This window comes from Vulpes lagopus, chromosome 10 (genome assembly GCF_018345385.1).
Source record: "Vulpes lagopus strain Blue_001 chromosome 10, ASM1834538v1, whole genome shotgun sequence".
Lineage (NCBI taxonomy): Eukaryota > Metazoa > Chordata > Mammalia > Carnivora > Canidae > Vulpes > Vulpes lagopus.
In genome coordinates, this window is record NC_054833.1 from 24,037,708 (window position 1) to 24,058,340 (window position 20,633).

At 45.6% G+C, this 20,633-nt stretch overlaps 1 protein-coding gene across 1 annotated transcript in view; it reads left to right on the forward strand.

The window, feature by feature from the left end:
- Positions 1–20,633, forward strand: part of GMDS (GDP-mannose 4,6-dehydratase) — a 578,975-nt gene that overhangs the window by 447,456 nt on the left and 110,886 nt on the right. The window contains exon 8 of the mRNA XM_041772059.1: positions 19,417–19,535. Coding sequence (XP_041627993.1) covers positions 19,417–19,535 — 119 coding nt within the window. The remainder of the gene's footprint in view (positions 1–19,416; positions 19,536–20,633) is intronic.

Below are 20,633 nucleotides of genomic sequence, written 5' to 3' on the forward strand. Positions count from 1 at the left end.
ACGCTGTATTTCTTGATCTCCCACACAGCTCACAGTGCAATGCCTAAAATCTGACCTTTATGAACAAAGGATCAGTGGAAATTGTAGTGTTTTCTAACCCAGGGTCCAGAGATGGTCTTTAGGGAATATATGTGAATCTCCTAAAAGCTCAGGCAAAAAAATGTGCCCATGCGTGGGCTCACACAGATGCAGGTTTTTCAGTGAAGAAGGAATTCATCTTATTTTTCGGTTCTTGGAGGATTCCATGACCCACATAATGAGTCATGTTAATAATTACTGCTTTAAAAAATTAAACAGATAGCCACAAAATCTCTTAAGATTTTATCCAGCATTCGTAACAAAACATCAAAATCACCAGAAAGTTAGATTTAACCTCTGTGTGACTTAAAGGCTGTCAACATTTTATGTCTGAGTTAATTGATTTTGGTTTGTTAGAGCTTAAAACTAGCGAGGTTGAAGCTTGGGCTTCAGTCTTCCTATTTCCTAATTAACAGCACAGTTGTATGGCCACAGATTTCACTGAGTCACACCAGCCGTCCTGAAAATGCCCATGGTAGATTTTAAAAAGAGCAGGGAGGACGCCAGTCCATTCCATCACCGTTTCCTGTATTCATATGTGCATTGCTTCGGTCTGAATGTGGCTTGTATTTCAGCTGAGAAGTGACTAAACACAGGCTTAAAAAGAAAAAAAAAAGAGGAAATAAAGAAATGCCCCTCCCCCTCAGCTTTGAGAGAGTTTCCAAACCCAACTTTTGACTCTCGAGATCTTTATTTTCTCGGAAGACATTACATATCTTCTGTTGCTGTGGGTGCTTCTTAAGGGTAGAGTGCCTCTGTCTCCATAAATATAGGATGGATTGGCCATCATCCGCTACGTATTCAGTTGGCGTCAGTCATTGTTGTGAGGCTGTAGTGAAGTAATAAGGGGCATGTTACACAGAATCATTAGTCCTCAAAATAGAGGACTTTCCTAGGAACGAGTTACATCGGCAGATAACCTAATGCAAAGTATAAGAGACTAGCAAACAATTTTTATCACTGAGTACTTTGCTGTCTGTAGTAGAAAGTAGTATAATCCGACAAAGTAGGCCATTGTCCCTCATCCAGGGCAATATTATCTCTCTGTATCTCTTACAGTGGTCAAGGGCTATGGAAAGGAATCCAAAGTTAAAAATGTTTACGAGGGCACGCACAGAGTGTTTTCAAGCGCACGGCGTAACTTTTAGTGTGCAAAATGTCAACAGATGAATAAACTGTGGGTATTCAAAAGACACGAAAGATTTTTTAAATCAAAGCAAAACAATATACGTTACGGTGTAATAGCGAACAAGAAACACTTATTCATCAAAGAATCCGTAAACGTCGTACTTCCTTGGTTGAAGCAGAAGAGCTCTGCGATGTGCATCCAAGTCTGAATTCTTGGATCATGTGTTGGTCCTATTTCATAAACGGGCTGCACTGATACCTCTTTTTAGAGCTATTCTCCTAATTAAATATTTTAGAGGCAAATGATAAAATGGTTGCCCTCGCACTTTTTGAACAGATCTTATTAATTGTACCGTCATTCTAAATATTTACAATGTGTTCTTTCAAATATTTGTGGATATAATAGAAAGCATGTCCCTATGACATTATAAGGCCTTACTGAATTGACATTAGATATTCCCATGTTTACACACCTACATATGGTTAATGACTCATGTTACCTATTAAAGCTTCCTGTTTCCTAATTTAAAAGGTATTTAAAGACCGAAATACCGAACTGTTTATTTTTGGCCTTGGGATCTCACTGCTTCATATAGTAACACACAAACAGGCTCAATACACGTTTTAACACCAGCAAACCCACATTTTACCTTTATTATGCAACAGAGATTTGGTCAGCTGAGGTCAGGTTGGGCCCTTCGCGTCGCTGGCAGTGGAGCCGGTGAACCCTGTCGCCGAGAGGAGAGTCGAACACAAACACTGAGCATGTCTACAGCGGCTTAGGGCGGGGATTAACTTGGATCACCTAGTCTTCTGCTTTTAATGAAATTCTCTCCCTTGTATTTTCATGTTTGGAAGAGAGTCCAGAGTTATCTCATGCTAATTTAGTCAGGCAGTGCCCTCCGGGGATGTCACAGGCTTCCCTGACCTCTCCAGAGAGGGATTCGGGGAAGGGATGAGGAGAATTAAACATTCCTGAGAAATTGGAAAGCAGCAGCCCCCAGAGAATCTGCAGAGAAACTCGCCCAGACTCCGCTGGCAAATCCTCGAGGCACCTTTTCAGCACTTGCTTGACGTCTCTCTCAGCCCCTCGGGCCTGACTCCAGGGCCGTCGGGGCGTCGGGGCCCCAGGGAGGTGGCGGCCGGGCCCTCGCGGGGAGCCGCTCCAAAGGGTGCCCGGGCCGCGCTGCAGGCCGCGGAGTTCTGCTTGGCGCGTCCTCTTGCCTTTTTCCCCCTTTTTTTCTTAACCCCAAATGTACTTTAGATAAGCTGGTATTTTTACTTTCCAAACGCGGAGTTCCCTGGTTCCTGCCGAGCGCGCTCTGGCCCGGGTGGCGGTGGTCCTTACGCACCGCACGGCCTCTGCAACTGATTATTCCGTAATCATATTAGCTGTTTTACAAAGGGGGGTTTTCTCTTGTGCATTTAATGAAATTTGGGGCGAAAGGGGCTTGGAAAGTACGTTCCGGTTTTAAAACTGTATTCTCTTTGTGGTTTATATTCCCTATAGGAAGAATTTCAGAAAAGTAGGAAAACATTTCTTAAATGTGGCTTCTAGATTGTAAACAACTAACCAAGGAGCGATAGCTTCAGTCTGTTTTCCGGGAGAGCCGTGTTTTCTGATAAACCGAACGAAGTCCGGTGCGCCCTGTGCGCCCTGCGGTGGATGTGCCAGGGGAGCCCTGGGGTCAGATCCCTCCCTCCGGGAGCATCCGCCGCCCCGGGGCGCTCGGCCCTCCTCTCTGGGGCGCCCTTGGTCCCGGTGACATGTCGCACTGTTGAAGCTGACAGTTAAAATTTGAGAGGGTTTTGTTGTTTTCATTTTTTTAATGTGACTCCCAGTGTTTAGCATCTCAGATCCACGACCCCTGTAAGGAGCCGCCGACCGGGGGCCTGGCCCACGCCCCGCGGGACCCGAGCCGGCCTTCCAAGTAGATGGCCCGTCCGCCAGGCGCTTCCTCCTGACCACGTGCGTGATAAATGCTGGCAGAGAAGTGTGCCCGTTTCTGCACTGTTCTCAGCAGGCTCCCCGCCCTTTGTTCCCGGCGCGGTGGCCTCAGGGGCTGCGGGCCCGCAAGGCTTGGCGTGTCGTGGCCAGGGCCCACGGGGACAGGTTCCTGGTCTCCGGAGGCCGGGCAGCGCTGTCCGAGGCCCCGGGGTCAGCTTGCACCTGCCGCGCCCCCGCCGTCCCGGTGTCTCTGTTCTAATGATGATGATGATGATGATGATGATGATGATGATGATGATAATGATGATGATTCACCAACTCGAAGGTGTCAAGGCGCTGGGGACCCATGCAGGGCCGCCGACCCCCTGCCCGGGGCACTCCCACGGCTGCCCCCAGCTTGGGCCCAGGTCCCCACTGCTGAGCTGGTGTGGGGATGGGGTTGGGACAGGGCTGGGGACGGGATGGGGATGGGCCAAGGACGGGGACTGGGCCGGGGATGGGATGGGGATGGGATGGGGATAGGGACAGGCTGTGGCCCCCTGCCTGGCCGAGCCATGCGCCCCAGGCCCTGCAAACCTGGCCCGGCTGCGGCTGCATCTGGACGAGGTGCGTTGCATGGGAAACTGGCCCGGGCCCCAGACACCTGCCTTCTGTTCCTGCTCCTGCCACCGCATGACCCGTGCCCCCTAGCGAGGCTCACTTTTCCCCATCTGTGAAATCAGACCAGGAAGCAACTGCCGTTTGTAAGGAACGGAGGGAGCTCACCTGAGGATCCCCACCAGAAGGAGGGGCGCGGAGGCTTTCCACGGGCCGCTCCTCCTCCTGCGGGTCATTGCCCCCCACAGCCCTTTACCTGTCCGCAACAGCCTCCCAGGCCACGGCCTTCCTGCTGCCTGTTCAGGGTCGCGTTCCCCCTAACCTTCATGTTGCCACCGTCCCCCGCGTGGGGAAGACAGCCCGCCGAGGTAGCCGCTCCCGAGGCCAAAATAAACCATGAAGTTTGGAAACACTTAGACCAAGATAATTAGGGAAATGGTGTTAAATAAAAAGTGGCATTAGACCTGTTATTATGCTTAACTTAGAACCCAGTTCCAGAAAGCACTATCTCCAGTTAACTGATCCCTTTTAAAAGGTCTTATTTTGTTCCTTTAAAGATTTCATTTATTTCAGTCTTCTGATCACTCCTCCATTCAGGCTCTACTAATGGGTTTCTCTTCTCCATTGAGAATCATATTGGAAAAAAAAACCTCTGTCAACAACTGTGTACTATTTAGGAACACTTGAACAAAAGAACACTACACAACAACAATCAATGAAGCTAACTATTCCGAAAAAAAATACTTAAAGCCCATCTAAAACATCTACCTGTATGTATAATACAGATCTACTTTCCTGAAATAGCAGAAACCCGCATATAAGACAAATATACAAGTGGCCAGGATTTTCGTGCTCTTTCAGAACTTGAATATAACTGACCTATTTTGGGCAAGGAATCAGAAATTCTTAAGAATGGAAATGTTGAAACCCCAGATTCCGTTCTGAAACACATTTTTTTTTTAAAGAATTAGTTCACTGAAAAATGCTGTGTTTTAAGTATAATAACAGTCAATGGAATTATCACATCATATCTCAGTGATCGTTATGGAACACTGATCTCTTAGGCATTAACCCAGGAATTTTCTCCAATAATATTATCGTTTGTAACAGCAATAACATTCAGTAGATCACAAAGTGCTTTCAATAGATTATCTAATGGGATACCCAAAACCCCGTAACCTGTGTAAGAAAATCAAGAGTGAAATAAGTGGCTGACCTCAAGTGACAAGCCCAGAGTCTTAGGACTTCTGTCCGAGTTCTTTTCACTACATAATATTAAGACTGTCCTTATGACTGCCTATTTTCCTGTAAAAACAGTTCATTTGCAAAGGCGAATAAACATACAGCCTTCATCTCTTGCCGTGGGATCCTCGCAGCTCCCACATCCAGCTCCAGGGCTTCATTTCCAGGGTGTGTTTGGTATTCAGTCTCACACCACAGCCCCAGTTCTAAAGAATTGTCTCCTATCTTGTATGAAAGTACCCAGGTGCTCATAGGAAAAGCTCCTAAGATCGCAGCACTGTTTACTGCTGGGAATAAGATCATTTTAAAAAGAAAAAAAAAACAGAAAATACTTTTCTTTCCTTGGCTCCTTCGGTCTTAACCTCCACCTCTAGTGGCTCCATGAGGAGCTGAATCCGCTGAGAAGCAGGCGGTTCTGTGATGCCCGGTTCTGTTCTCCTACGACCCTCCAGACTGGCAGGTGGGGTGCTGGGGAGGAGCGGCTGTCTCAGCTACAGTGGACGGGAGTTTCAGCAGGTGGTGCTGCTTTCTTCCAACCGGACGGGACATCTGTGCCCCCCAGGCGGGCGGGGGGGGGGGGGGACGTTCACCATTACTAGCAAACGTTTTAAACCAATCTGATATTGAGTTGGAGACAAGAGTGAGTCATGCAAACTAAGAAACTGGTTCTCACTGCTTTATGGGTCATCCGGCCAGCAGGATGGCTGGGATGTTCCCTCCCGGGTAAACCTGCAGTCCGTTTCACTGATAGAAATACAACACTTGATTTTTTTTCCCCCGTCCCTGTTTGTTCTGGAGTCCGTCACACATAGGCAATCTATTTGAAAGGAAAAAGAAAGGCAGGAACAATTGTGTAACTGTCACGACAGCCAAGCATGTACATTCTCTCCCTGACCAAGCTCTTTAATGTCTGTGGACACATGCTTCTGGAGGCCTAAGCAGATAGTGAGGATAGTGCCCTGGGACTAGAGGATTTATCACTTGGCAGCTGGTTTACTTGTGGGGAGACACTGGGAATTTATCTCCGTGCCCTTGGAGAATTGCTTTACTGATTGTCTTTCTTAAAGACTTAATTCGCTGATTCTTCAGCCCACTTACTACTACATGGTCCTCTCCCTGGACTTTGCACTAAATTTGTTCTTTTAAAATTTTGTTCAAGAGGATTTATTCCAGAAGACACGCCCTGAATGTCGGAGCTGGCCTAACGGCAAAGGACTCCTTATTTTATTGTCACATCCGTGGATGACCCGATGGCCCACGGTGGGCAACATCTTAGAATACGGCCTGAAGCTCTGACGGCACTGGTCACCCTCACCCACTTGCGTTCGTCCTTCTATGATCTTAGAAGGAATTTAGTAGAAATGGGGCTGCGGATCTGCTTCTCTTCCAGAGCAGCCAAGGCATCCTGAACATTCCGCCTGCGGACGCCTTAGTGCTTGAAGTTACCAGCTTCTTGGATCCACGCTCAGCAGCTGCTCCTTGCATCGAGGGCGCTGCCTGCAAAACAGCTACCGACGTTACTAGCATCTCAGAGAAGAAAAAAGGTCTCGTTTCGAAGTGGTGTCAGGTCGAGGGCTGCTAACACCGCTGTACTCTCAGTGGGTGCAGCGAGACGGAGGAGCCACGTTGCCTGGAGGAGCGCCGGCCCGTGCGGGCGAGGCGTCTAGCCCCGGCCTGACCCAGGCGCTGGCAGGTCGGACGGTGGAGCCAGCGTCCGTCTCTCGTAGAGGCCGCTCCCAGGTGCTCTCTTTCTCTGAAAGCTGGAGACTGAAGGGATGGGGCGCAGATGGTCCCCAGCCAAGGCTTGCGTCAGGAGCCCTCGGTGCTCAATAAGCACATTGTGGCCGTTGTCTCCTCGCCGGCGAGCTCCTGCGTCTGCGAGCCGCCACTTGACTCGAAGGGCCCGTCTGGCGGCTCGCCTGCGAGCGTGGCCTTTGCTCGCTGGGACAGGCCCTCGTCGCCTGGAGCCCCGAAGCGGGGCCCTCGTTGCCTTCAGCACCGGGTGGGCGCAGGCGGCGACGGGCGCTGCAGGGAGGCCGGTGGGAGGAGAGCCGCCCGGTCCCACCGCAGTGTCGGGCGACGCCGGGTTTCTGGCTTTCTGTCGCCGGTGTGGACCGTGCGGTGATTCACGCCAGGATCCCCGAGCTTCCTCTTCAGGGTTTTGTGTCCTTTTGTAGACTTTCTGTTTCACTTTCAGGGAACTGGAGTCCCTGCCTCCTGTAGGGGAAGTAGGGCTGTACCGGGCTCCACGCTACTTCCAACCTCGCCAGTTGTGGGGTAAATAAACCATTGTGTACTGGGGAGGAAAAAAAATTGGCAGAAAAGCAGAATATTGTTAGACTCTTGCTTTTCATGGGTAGTGAGATTTCCCAACTGGAGCGTCTCTGTTGTGTTTTGCCCCTGGCTAACATCTGAAGATCAGTAATAAAGCTCTATGCAAATACTTTCATGTATTTAAAGAACAATATTTTGACACTCATTGACACAAGCAAAAAAATACAACACTAAATTAGTGTTCAGGAAAACAATGAAGACATTGTTCATTCATATGAAGTGAATGTGAAAAATGTTGTGTTATAGTAACAGAGAAGATCTCTTGCTCCTCAGCTCTTGACCTTTAGTGTTTGCTAAATGACATTACTTTTGGAGTTGCGTAGTAATGGACAATTTTTTATTGTTAATAACGGATCTCGAGCAGTCACTGATACTCGTCAGACTCCTGGAAATTTTAGTCACCAAAAATAAATGTTTTTCCTCCAGAGTCTGGTAATTTGAGGTGAGCTTCACTAGAGATTTTTAGAAATATTTCTTGGACATTTTGGAATTTCCAAATACCTGATAAGTTAAATATTTGGAAAATGTTAACTCAATGTATTAAAGGCTTGTTTTTCTAGATTTCACCTGGATTTATAAATGCTCCCTCCAAAAATCTCCTGTCACCATCTATGTGTTTTCAAAATAATTGAACTTTTAGGAGCACTCTTGATATATTTTTTTTTTATTTGGAGAACACAAAGGGGCTTTTTGTTCAATTTTCAGTAGTATGGAGGGGCTCTTTTTGGAGGGGAAGTTGTCCCTAAATTACTGCTTTTTATATATAGTGGAGTTTCTTTCCTCCCCTATCACCAGGCTCCAATATTGCTGCTACAGTAAATGTCTTAAATAAAACGCTTCCCTTTTCATCTCATTCAATAAAGGACATTACAGAGTCAGCATCTAGGAAATAATTATGATTACAGAAGCGTTCTGCTCACGGATAAGATCAAGTCAATAAGGGCACTTTGACCTCCCAAAAGAACAGCACTGTTTATGTTGGGATCTTCTTGTATTTAGCAACCCAGAATTAAAGGCATAATGATGAAATCCAAATCCATTCAAGTATAGTTTTAAGAGTGTTGAGAGAGTGACTTTCAATTTGAAATCCTGATTTTTGTGAATGAGGACGTTGTGGAGAAACACGTTTGAAATGAGTTTACATGCACAGGTTCAATGAGACACTGCCTCCCAGTTGGAAAGATGGTCCGTGCGTCCCAGCCGGCCGTCTCCGGGGGAGCCAGGCCCGGGCAGGGAGCGTGCGTCCTCGCTGGGATTACGACTCAGTCGAGGAGTCCTCTGAACCCTCCGACTCCTCCCTTGCGCTCCCGTGCCTCCTTTCCTGCTGGCATCTGTCTCACTGGCCTTACGTCGCTGGGGCTGCGTTGGCCCCCGGCAGCCTTCTGCGTGGATTCGGAGGCCTGCCCCAGGGGTGCCCTGTCGCCTCTGGAACTGCCTCTTCGCACCGAGTACAGAGCCTGGGACATGGTGGGTCCCACACACTCAGAGTCAGCAAAGTTCCGAGAGTCCTGTTCCATCTGTAGCTGTCATCATCTCAGTTCATTGGCACAAGAAGCAGAAGCCAACTCAGAGAAATTCAAGGAAAAAGAGATTTATCGTAAGAGTATCGGGGTACTTGACGGGAACTGGGGGGTGAAGTCCGCTTTCCAGTTTGTCTGTGCGTCTCCCCGCTCACTGCCCCCCAGCCTTGCAGTCTGTCTTTTCTCACTCCTCCACCCAAACACGCGTCCGTGCTCGGCTCCGCGTCTCCCGCAGGCCTTCCCTTGGCCTCAGCGGCACTGGCTGACCCAGGGGTGCAGCACCCGTGCTCGGTGCGCTACCACCCGTTCAGTCTCTGGGTCTCCTGCTGGACTCTTTGGAGGCTCTCACTGGCCCAGAAGACGTCAGGTCTGCATCCATGATAAGGGAGTGGGGAGGAGAGGCCGTCTAGACCCAGGCCACCTGGCTTACCCATGGCTTCCTGACCCGCGCCCTCAGCAAGAGCTGTGGATAAGGATAGTGTCGCCTGGGAGAAAGGTTTTAGAACGCGTCCACACCCACTGTCATCTGGGTACTGCTGGGGTTTATGTCTCAGGAGTTCTTTCTTAAATCAAATGTTGAACTTTTTAAGACACTCTTCGTATATACATGTTGGCGGTCCATAAGCCAAGCGTAGCATCCGCCTTGTTTATCCTCCCCTGAGATACTGTCAGACTGTAGCAGAGCGCCCGGCACCTGGCACTCGCACCCACATTTTCCATGAATACCAACTGGGTCCCCAGGCTAGCCCACAGCCGTCCGTGCAGCTATTCCTAACAACCATTTCTAATTGAATTTTTACATGAAGATGCGTGTTCATCTAATGCAGTAAAAAGAATGCTAGAAGGGGAATCGAGGGTCTACTCCCAGCTCTACTAACCAAGTATGTGACTTTAAGTCACGTAATCTCCCTGGTTTCAGTTGCTTCACCTCTAAAATGAATTGAATTGGATGAGAACATCTCTGAGGCCCCTTCCAGCTATAAAATTCTGTGGCTCTGACTAATAGAATCAGGATTAAGTTCACTCCACCCTTTCAGTCCTCCCTCCCCATGCCATATATGGGTGCAAAAATTTGATCATGGAGAGAAACTAGATCCTCCCAGGCACCAATAACCCTCGCAGGCTACGTAATTATCGTTGTCACCATCATCATCATGATACCTAATAGTCTTCAAACACTCACTATATCCCAGGCACTGTTCCAGGCACTTTACCTATATTGACCTATTTAATCCTAAGAACAACCGTATGAAGTAAGTACTATTATTATTGTTCTGACGAACTGGAAGATTAGAGAACCTGCCAGAAGTTACCAGGTTAAGTCCTGGAGCCGGTGTTTGAACACAGGAGGATCTGATTCCAAATCTGAGCTCCACCCAAAAGCAGTGGTTCTCAGTGTGGTCCCCAGACAGCGGGCTCAGCTTAGCCCTGGAACTTCTCAGAAATGCACATCTCAGGCCCCACCTCAGGCCTAGTGAATGAGAAACTGGGCTGGAAGACACCAGCAACCTGTGTTCGGGCCTTTCAGGTGATTCTGATGCACCCTAAAATTCAGGAGTTCCTGCCTCTCCTCTTCAACACTGCCTTTCCACATACCTGTACGGGGCTCTCTAGGTACTTGCTCCCCAGGTAGGCCGAATACCCAGAGAGGTGGTATTGTTGCCCGTTTGTATGGGTTCAAGGCAAACATTCAAATATAGGTGCTCATAAAATAGGAGCTGGTCACGCTGCTTCTCAGGCTGTCTCCTAGTTGATATCACTGATGAAATCACCACAGGGAAAGTCAGGAGGTGGAGACAGTTACAAAGGGGGGAGGGGAGGAGGATTATTCCTACAGCTCTGCTGCCGAGATAGGGGGCCTCCATGAAGCCCTTCCAGAAGCTGTGGCAGCTGGAGCAAACAGACTTAGGGCGAGCATCACGCAGTACCCGGGCCCTCCCTCCCTACACAAGGCCGACCGACTCCGGGCCTGGCCTCTGACCTGCAGGTGGTCACCCCGCTGCATGTGCTCACTGAGCACGCCCAACATGCCCAGTCTGAAGTGAGATGCAGCAAATAAATGCGAGATACGTGCTGGACCTCAATGACTTAGCACACAGAAAAATAATTCAGAATATCTTGATATTTTGTGTTAAAATGATCACATATTGTATATATTGGGCTAAATGAAACCTGAAAATTAGTTTTGCCTTTTTACTTTTGGAGTGTGGCTAACAGAAATTTTTAAATTCAATATGTGGCTTACATTGTATTTCTATCGGGCAGCATTGCTTTAGACTAAGCTGGTAGTGTCCCATCTCCATCTCCCTAATGCACATAATAGAGCGCGTGTGTCGTCTTTATTTACTGGCAACAGTGATTATCAAACCTGGAACTGAGAGAGGTATAGCGACGCTAGGACCTGTTACTCAGGGAGCCCAGAACCAGCCCAGGAGTTGGATTCCAAAGGTCAGAGTCAGACCGAGGCACAGGACCAGGTGGTGGGCAGGCTTGAGGGATAAGGTCACAGAAGAGTCGGAGCTAGCTTCCCAAGGATGTGTTCAGGCCAGAAAGCACGAGCAGGGAGATGGACAGTCAGGTGGTCATGAGTATAGAGTAACTTCCGGCTGCGCGCCCACAGCTTTTATATTGTTCCTGCTGAGCCAGGAACTAATTCTAGGATGGCTTACCTGGGTATGCGAGTGGGAACAGGTAATTGGAAACACCTGGGTGAGGTAGGTGGCTGGGCACGCTCCAGGAAACAACCACTTCTGGGAAGTATATTGTGACAGTAATGATGTTAGGGCCAAGTTAGAGCATTTGTTAAATTGCAGTGACCTGAAAGTGAGTTTCCATATTCCAGGTGTTAGTCTGTGAGTTACTGTTGCCCTCTTAGAAACCTAACACCGCACCATATTCAAGATAGACGGACCTCTATGCAGAAACCACAGGCTGAAGCAATAATGCTTATATTAAAGGCAAACATGGTCATTTCATTAATGTATTGAAACAATCAGCTTATGTTACTGTCTTCACAAGATAGCCCTTTGCAAGTAGATTTTTTTCTAGGGATGGCTACAATAATGCCTCCCATTAGACAGGACCTTTTGCACTGCGACTCTGCCATTCTCATCAAGGGGGAGATGTGTTTCCCTTTTGCTAAAATTTGGGCTTACCGGGTAACCAGGGGTATGTAGAGGAAGTGAGTCTGGGTCACTTCCAGGCCAAAGCCTCATGAGGCCTTGCAGCTTTTGCTTTGCAAAAAAGCTTGGGCAAGATGATGAGAGACCCCAGGTTTGGGGGACACATGAAGGAGAACTGAGGTACATTTAGCGCCAAGGACCTAGACCTGTGAGGGGAGCGGGTCGGATCCCCTCGACCACAGGAGCAGAGATGAGTCATCTGCCCCAAGCCCTCCTAAGTTTCTAGCTCACAGACTCCCAAGCAATAAAGAAGTTTAAGCCCCTAGGTTTTAGGGTGGCTTCTTAAGCACCATGAGACAAGTGGGTTTATTTGTATGTGGAATTTTCATTAAAGTCGTTTTGCATATTATTTATATGGTCACATCAATAAAATAATTCCGTGTGCACTCACTCAGAACATGTTATGCCAAACATACACACAAGCTGTAGATTTTGCTCAAGTTCCTTTTCGATCCTAAACGGCCACAAAATGATATGACATAGGAATGCAGACTCTGTTTACAGACGCCCGCTTCTGTGCTGCAGAGTGGCAGGGAGCCACCACTGGAGGAGGAACCAGTTTTGCCATCTGTGGTGTAGCCTCCGAGCTGAGAGGCGACGCAGATTGTGATCTGGAGGGAGGGGCAGAAAGGAAGCAATAACTGCCAGGTAGCACTAGAGCAGCCTGGGATGGACCGACTGTTCTGTGAGCCGCACTCGCCGACGAAGTGCTGAGAAAGGAGGGCGGCCGTGTCCGGGGCAGGGAACAGAGGGCTGCGACAGAGGTTGAAACGCAGCCGCGGGCTGCCCTCGATGTGCTTTCCTGGGCCTCCTCCTCCGGGGACTCTTCAGCACATACCCAGCCTTGTTCACATAGTATTAATCACTGGAAGACACTACCCCCAGGATCTATACCTGACGTGGGAGTGAAGAGAGGACTGCAAGGAGAAGAAAGGGGGCAAAACAGATGAGTAGCACATACCATGAGGAGTATTATTCAAAGAAAGATACATGACTGGAGCTCAGTTCATTCCTTTCCATCGATTTCAGAAAATCATACACAACATGTTTTTATTCAGTTTGCTTAAAGCAAAGATGAGCAAATTACAGTCCATGGGCCAGTTGACTGTTTTTGTAAATAGTGTTTTATTGGAACAGAGCCATGCCCATTTGTTTCTGTTCTGTCTCTCTGGCTGTTCTCGCACCGCAGTAGCAGAGTTGACTAATTGTGTCGGGTACCGTATGGCTCACGAGCCTAAAATATTTACTGCATTGCCCCTTAAGAAAAAGTTTGCTGACCCCTGGCTTAAAGAAAATAAATGAAAGAGTGAAGCTGGAAATAATCAGGAAAGACAGGGAAGAGACAAAGCAAATTGGTCCAGAAACTGAAGCCGCATTAGCAACAAATTTTAAAATAAATGTTACTGAAAACAATCAGGTGAACCGGCAGGAAGAAACCACATAAAATAATACGGAAAAGAACAAGTGTAAAAATGGTTAGGGAGGGTATAATAGGCATAGAAGAGAGAAGAAAGGAGATACAACATGAGCATAATTGGTGTGCCTGAAAAAGAAATGCAACAAATAAACGAGTGAAATATACTCAAAGATTGATAGGAGAAATAAATATGTAACTTGAATCTGCATATTATATGCCCGAAAAATTGATTCAGAATGATTACCACAAGACTTGGAGCTTCTAGGTTTTCAGTCCTCATTCAGGGATGAGAAAAACTAACCCCCAGCCTTGGAATTTGTGGATCGGCGTACCTGGCCAGAGTGAAGGCAACAAGGGCAGGGCAGATTTTGGCACAGCCTTTTTCTTTTGGTGCATATTATACCAACATAGGATAATGTGCTACCAACAAAAGTTGGAAGTAAGAGCTCTCTTGCTTTCTAAATTGTGTTATTTTTGTTGTTGTTGTTGTTGTTTTTATTAATTTATTATCTAATGATTCCTTTCCTCTTCAGTAACTCAGTATCTTTCAAGTGTCTAGAGGGCTCTGAATCAAAGGAGCCCTCAAACCAGAGTATTTTTGTCCATAAAGAAAACTAATAGATTGAGAAGTCCTCAAGGCCAGCCACCGGTTTTATGCGAGATGATTTTCTTAATATAGTTTAATTTACATAGTTATATGGTACCTGTCTCCCAACTGTGTCATAGTCGTGGATAGTCTCCCGTGCTAACCCTCAGACCGACCCCTTGGGCACTGCAAAGCACAAGGCCTGACCTAGGGCCAGACGACTGGAAGTCCTAACCCAAACCATGAATACCAGGCTGTCGCCATGAAAACAGCTACTGAACAAAGTTTAAAGACAAAAATGTATGTGAATGGAGCCGTAGTTGGCATTTTTTATTGGGAATTTTCATATCCATTTGTTCGAATTCCTATGATTTTTATTAGAATTATTTCATAGACTTTCTCCCCTGAAATAAATATATATGTAGTTCCGTTTTAAGATTATTTTTATGACAGTAGCACATAAAGCACAAAGCACAGGGCTGAAAAAGCAGCAGTCAAATAAGCATAGTTAAACATAACCTTGATTAACAAATCTTGTTATTCATGGATGACAGCTCAGTTAATAAGTGTTTGTGGCTTGGATACTGAACTGGAGGTTAATGGCGAGGTGGAAGCAATTGTAGAATCCAGATTTTTAAGACAAACACACATCACACCCCAAAAGGCATGCATGGAATCAGGTGTAGTTAGTCGGCTGTGGTGATGTACTTTGGGTGTTCTCCTTCACTGGTCCAGCTGTGAACAGCCTTCGCAGCTACCGAATCCAGGAAGGAGGACTGATCCTTCACTGCCTACTTCGCAGTTCATGATCTGTAATGGTGAGAGAGTAGATTGTGGGAGGCAGTGTTTTTACTCGAATTTTCTACAGTTTTATTTTGACTTCTTTAAATTAGATCTATACAACAGATAGGTTCTATCTGTAATTACGCAGTTACGAGAGAACACATGTCCAGATTTAACTAATATTTATAACTACCTCCACGCGGCCTTCAAATGTCAATGGGATGGTGTCAGATTTCTTCTCTACTTCATGTGCCTTAAAAGCACAGGGAATGCAAGACACGATTTGAAAACTGCACTGTCCCTTTGCCATTAAGGGACATTCTTATGTTGAAGAATCTGAAGCCTCGGTACATTCCTTAACTGATTGTCTTTCCTCCCTGTGGGATGGATTAAAAAGCAGGAGATTTTTTTGTTTGCACTGGTGATCAGGTCACGGCTGAAAGTAAATAAGTATCTGAGGAAGTGGATAAGTCAGTCATATCCTTAAAGGGCACTGAAAGAATGTGGGAAGACTCTCCCCTTTCTCCTTCATTCCTTGAGAAACAAAGAGAGAGGACTGACATCTAAAACACGTAACCTCAAAACTGTTTCTGTAGTCAGAACCCAAAACCGCGTGGTGATTTGATCACAGATTGTGGCCTGGCTGTGTCATGGGTCATGTGTTCAGCATGTGAACAGGAAGGTGAGAAGTGGTGAGCTTTTGCCTCAGTTGTACCATCCATCAGAGAATAAATGGACCAAATCAACGTGTGCAGCTGTCTAAGGAGGTGAATGGCTGAGTACTTCTCACACAGGGGCCTTTGTGTCCTGGACATGATCTAGCATCATGATGGGATGCACTGGGCCTCGGCTTTGTGGCAAATTACTAACCCATTATCACACCAGAACACAAGATCATTTATCTTCTAATCCAGAATGTCACCTGTTCTTCATTTACCAGTCAATAACCATTCATTATGCTCAGTGGAAATTTAAACAAAGCCCTTTCCCTCTGTTAAAACCAGTAAACTATTCAGTAATAACAAATAAATCTGGAGTTGTATATCCTTTCCCTTCCCATTCCCAGACTGGAGTCTGGTACAATATGAACTTTAGAGGAAATGCCTAGAAATTGATAGGTCAAAGGCCGCAGATAGTCTGATGGAAAAGAAAAGAGCGGATTCTTGGCACTCACTTTAGTGAAAGTGAGAGGCTCCTACTGATCCCCAGATTCCTGTCGGGGAACAAAACAAGTACCAGGGAATTTGTGCCCAGTGTTTAAAGTAATCCACTATTAACCAGTAATCATATTTTCTCCTTTTATTTTTAGCAAGCTCTTGCCTTCTTTCACATGACTAAAAATATAATTTTTTCAAAACCATTCTAGCGCAACATAGTGTTTCAAAAGAAATAAAATAAGCTGAGCAGTCCTGAAAGACCTATTTTAAATGTTATTTTTAGAATGGAAATTTGAGTAAAACACATGTAAGTGTATACACTAATCCTTCAGAAAAATGTTCAAATAGAAATTCTAGCCAGAAGCATAATTTAGTTTTTCCTACAAACTTTGGAAGTATTTTTGAAGACAGCCAAAACAAGTGTGTGTGTGCGTGCGTGTGCGTGTGCGTGTGCGCCCAGGGGAGCCGGGAGGGTCAGCGCAGCTGGGGAAGGCTGGCCGAAGGGAGGCTCAGTTGAGGCCAGCGATACCCTGTGCCGTTCGTCCCACGGCAACTCAGTGAACTAATGTGCATTCATCCCAGGGACCAGGCCTGGGGCGCTCGGAGAGGCCAACTTCCAGACAGATGGGACCAGAGGGCATTGCAGGCCGCGGGAGCCGCAGAGCGCCAGCCCCACCAGCCTCCGCCAGTGCCCGGTGCCCGGGCCCGCGACAGCAGGGGCCCCCGGCCGCCTTCCCGGCCCACGCCTCCTCTCAGCCTACAGCGCCGTCCTGGTGTGCAAGGGCCCTGCGTGCAGGGAGGCACAGAGACTTCCTGGGCCGTGCCCGAAAAGAGGCCATGTTGCGGTGTGTGCCTTTTAAGAATGATCAAATTTTATTATCAACACTAATTTAACTAGTGTGAATTTTGAAAGTGTTGTGACTAAACACATCAGCTGTCATCTCTTCATGCGAAAATGACCCTTGCAGGTGATGCATCAGTGGCAGGACGCTTCTCTAGTTACTTCCCAGGGGTCACTGACCTGAGTCTACTGCCACTGCCCCCACCGGTGTGCCCACCGCCAAGACACATAAAACTGCCAAAAGTCTCATCTTCCATAGAGTAAAAATATGATTTAAAAGTCTTAAGATAGGGGTGCCCGGGTGACTCAGCGGTTGAGCGTCTGCCCTCTGCTCAGGGCGTGACCCTGGAGACCCAGGATCGAGTTCTGCATCGGGCTCCCTGCATGGAGCCTGCTTCTCCCTCGGCTCCTCCCTGTGTCTCTGCCTCTCTCTGTGTGTGTGTGTCTCTCATGAATAAATAAAATCTTTAAAAAAAAGTAAAAATAAAAATAAATAAATAAAAGTCATAAGATAGACCAAAAATACAAAATATTCACAAGAAATAACTTCAAGTAAAAGAAATATTTGTTTTTTATTTTTTATTTTCTAGAAGGATGCTGCAAATTCAAAGGAGTAAAGAGGAATTAAACTTTTTTGGGTTACATCCTCTGAGAAAAAATAAGCTGCCTTGTTGGCCTCAGCAACTGATTTTTCAGCTTACCTGATGGCAGCGAGGGAGACTGGTTGTGTAACTAGCACAGTTTTCTTTAAATGTTAGAACAAGAGTTTAATACACATAATATTGGGGACTGTGTTCTAATGAAGTGCCTATTCGTTTTATGCCTATTCTTTTTACCTATTTTATTTTGAAGAGTGGGTGAGAATGATGAAAAAAAAAAACCCAGTTGTTGTTTTGGGCTTGGGTTTTTCTTAGAAGCATACCGCAGTCAGGTACGCACTATACTTTTGGTTTTTTAATCTACATCTTCAGTCTGTGTAACAAAATCATGAATATTAATGTAGAGTTCCAAGCTATAGAGACTACAGTCGTGTGTGCTGCTGGTAAACGTCGTTATAACCGAGTGGAGCCAGGCTGTGACCCTTGCCACTCGTTTGTGCCTCACACCTGCAGCTGCCCTGTTTCCCAACTAGACTACTCGTTCCTGTTGACGACGTGCACCAGTGTGATGCACGCACTGAGCACTTGACCTTGAAACGCTGCCTGAAGAACCCCGAACTCCGGTGCAGACATTCTCGTTGCCACTCAAATAACTTTTTAAAAGTGCCAGTACTGTTTGTTATGTAATTATTTTCCCTTTAATGATTCTTGATTACTTTGCTTTTTGATGTTGACACACTGGAAAATTTCCAACTTTATTGTTAGGAAATTTGGTTCTCCTTTTGAGGAAAATCATCTGTCTTTAAATGACTTTTTCTTACCTTCCACCCATGACATAAAGGAAAATTGGGCAATTCTTTTTAAACTCATCTTTTCTTAAACATACTACAAAAAGTTTTGGGTCACCTGGGTGAGTAGTTAAGCATTTGCCTCCACTCAGGTCGTGATCTCAGGGTCCTGGGATCCAGCCCCCAGGTGGGTTCCCTCCTCAGCAGGGAGTCTGCTTCCCCCTCTCCCTCTGCCCCTCTCCCTGCTTATGCTCTCTTGCTCTCTCTCTCTGTCAAATAATAAATAAAATTTTTTTAAAAAGTTTCTTTGCCACAGGTGCTCTTGAACATCTTTTTGCCCTAAATCATAGCCCAAGGACCTGCTGTGTGAGAATCGAGATACCTAAAACGTGTCATCCAGTCTACTGAGGCTGAACCTCTGTGTCCCAGGCATCTATGCTGAGACGTTCCCCTGATGATCCTGATGCACATTAAAGTTTGAGAACCACTGTGTTTGAATATGGTGTTAAATTCATGATCTTTTTCTAGCCATACATGTCAAAGTATTCAAACAAGGAGGCCATTTGACTAAGGTGTCTTTTAATGCCTTCATAGCCTATGTAAGTGAACCAAACCTAAGCCAGAGTCCGTGCACTCAAAACCAGCACAATGATACTTAAGAACAACCAGTCACAAACCTTCTGCTTTTCAAACAAGGCAACTCTGTAAACTGTTCCCAATCACATAATGTCTTTACTTTCCTTCAGTGTCTGCTCTCCTGCTTCTAGTCCCTACTGGTGCAGTGCTCCTAACCACCCTTGGTTTAGTGCTGCCTTGTTTGAACTGATGTATGCTCCGGTAAACTCTTGGGGAAAAAAAAGTTTAATGTGCCTCAGTTTACCTTTTACCAATTATGTGTGGGGTTGTTTTTGCTTTTGTTTTTTTTTGTTGTTGTTGTTGTTGTTTTACAGATTTATTCATTTTAGAAAGAGTGTATGTGTGGTGGGGGAGCAGAAGGAGAGGGAGAATTTTAAGCAGACTCTGCTGAGAGCAGAGCCCAATCTGGGACTTGATCTCAAGACCTCGAGATCATGACCTGAGCTGAAACCAAGAGTTGGTTGCTTAACTGACTGTGCCACCCAGGCACCCCTCCAATTACGTGTTTTTGATAACATTATAATTCTCAAGTGGCAACTGGATACAACTCTACCTTGGATTTGCCTCTCTCTCTTTCTAGGCTATGTGGCTGATGTTGCAGAACGATGAGCCAGAGGATTTTGTCATTGCTACTGGGGAAGTCCATAGTGTTCGAGAATTTGTAGAGAAATCATTTTTGCACATTGGAAAAACCATTGTGTAAGTATGAGTTGATTTCTGGCCATTTATCAGACATTTGCTGGCAAGTTTGTGTATGTGCTTGTTATTCCACTTGGTTTTGTCTTTTTACCTTTTTACTCTCTTGTAAAGCAATACATGGAATTTCAGTGTGAAACAGCGACTTTGTTCTTTACTGCATCCAATCCCAGTTATAGTTTATCTTCTTGTAAAATTTGTAAAGGTTTTTAATTTTTTAAATTTCAACTTATTACTATGGTTAACACAGTTTACTGTGATTTTACTCTAGGTAATTCTACTCTAACCAAATCTGTGATAATATTATACAATTGTTTTTAATACTTTCATCTATATTTTAAAATTTTGAAACCACAAAAAAACTTAGAGAAACATTTCAATCCATTACAAACAATTTTCTTATCTTTGACCTGTTGAGATTAGGTTGCCAACCCAATGCCCCATCACTCTGGACTTTTGAGTGTATTTCCTATAAACAATGGCATTCTCCTACGTAAATACAGTACAGTCATCAAAATCAGGAAATTCACAATGATAAGTTACTACTGTCTAATCCTCAGATCTTATCTGAGTTTTGCCAATTGGGCCAATGCTATACATTATGCCAAAATGATCTAGCTTGTAACCATGCATTGCAGCATTGCATTTATGTGTCGTGTTACACAAATTTTGAAGCCAGATTTTTATTAGAATATTTGAAAGATTTGTCAGAAATCCTTTATTATAGATGGAAATTTTCCTTTTTTGGTAATTTTTTATTGTAAAATATATATAGATAAAAGTTTGCTATTTTAGCCATTTTTAAGTATACAATTCAATGACATTAAGTATATTCACAATGTTATGTAACCATCACCATCGATCTCCAGAATTTACTCGTTAAACATTAAATTTGCCATCCACCCCCCCCCCAAGTCCCTGGCAACCACCATCCTACTTTATATCTCAGTGAATTCACCTATTCTTGGTACCTCATCTAAACTGAATCATACAATATCTTTCCTTCAGGTTTGGCTTATTTCACAAAATTTAATGTATTCAAAATTAATCCAGTTGTAGTCTGTATCAGCATTTCATTCCTTTTTAAGGTTGAATAATAAT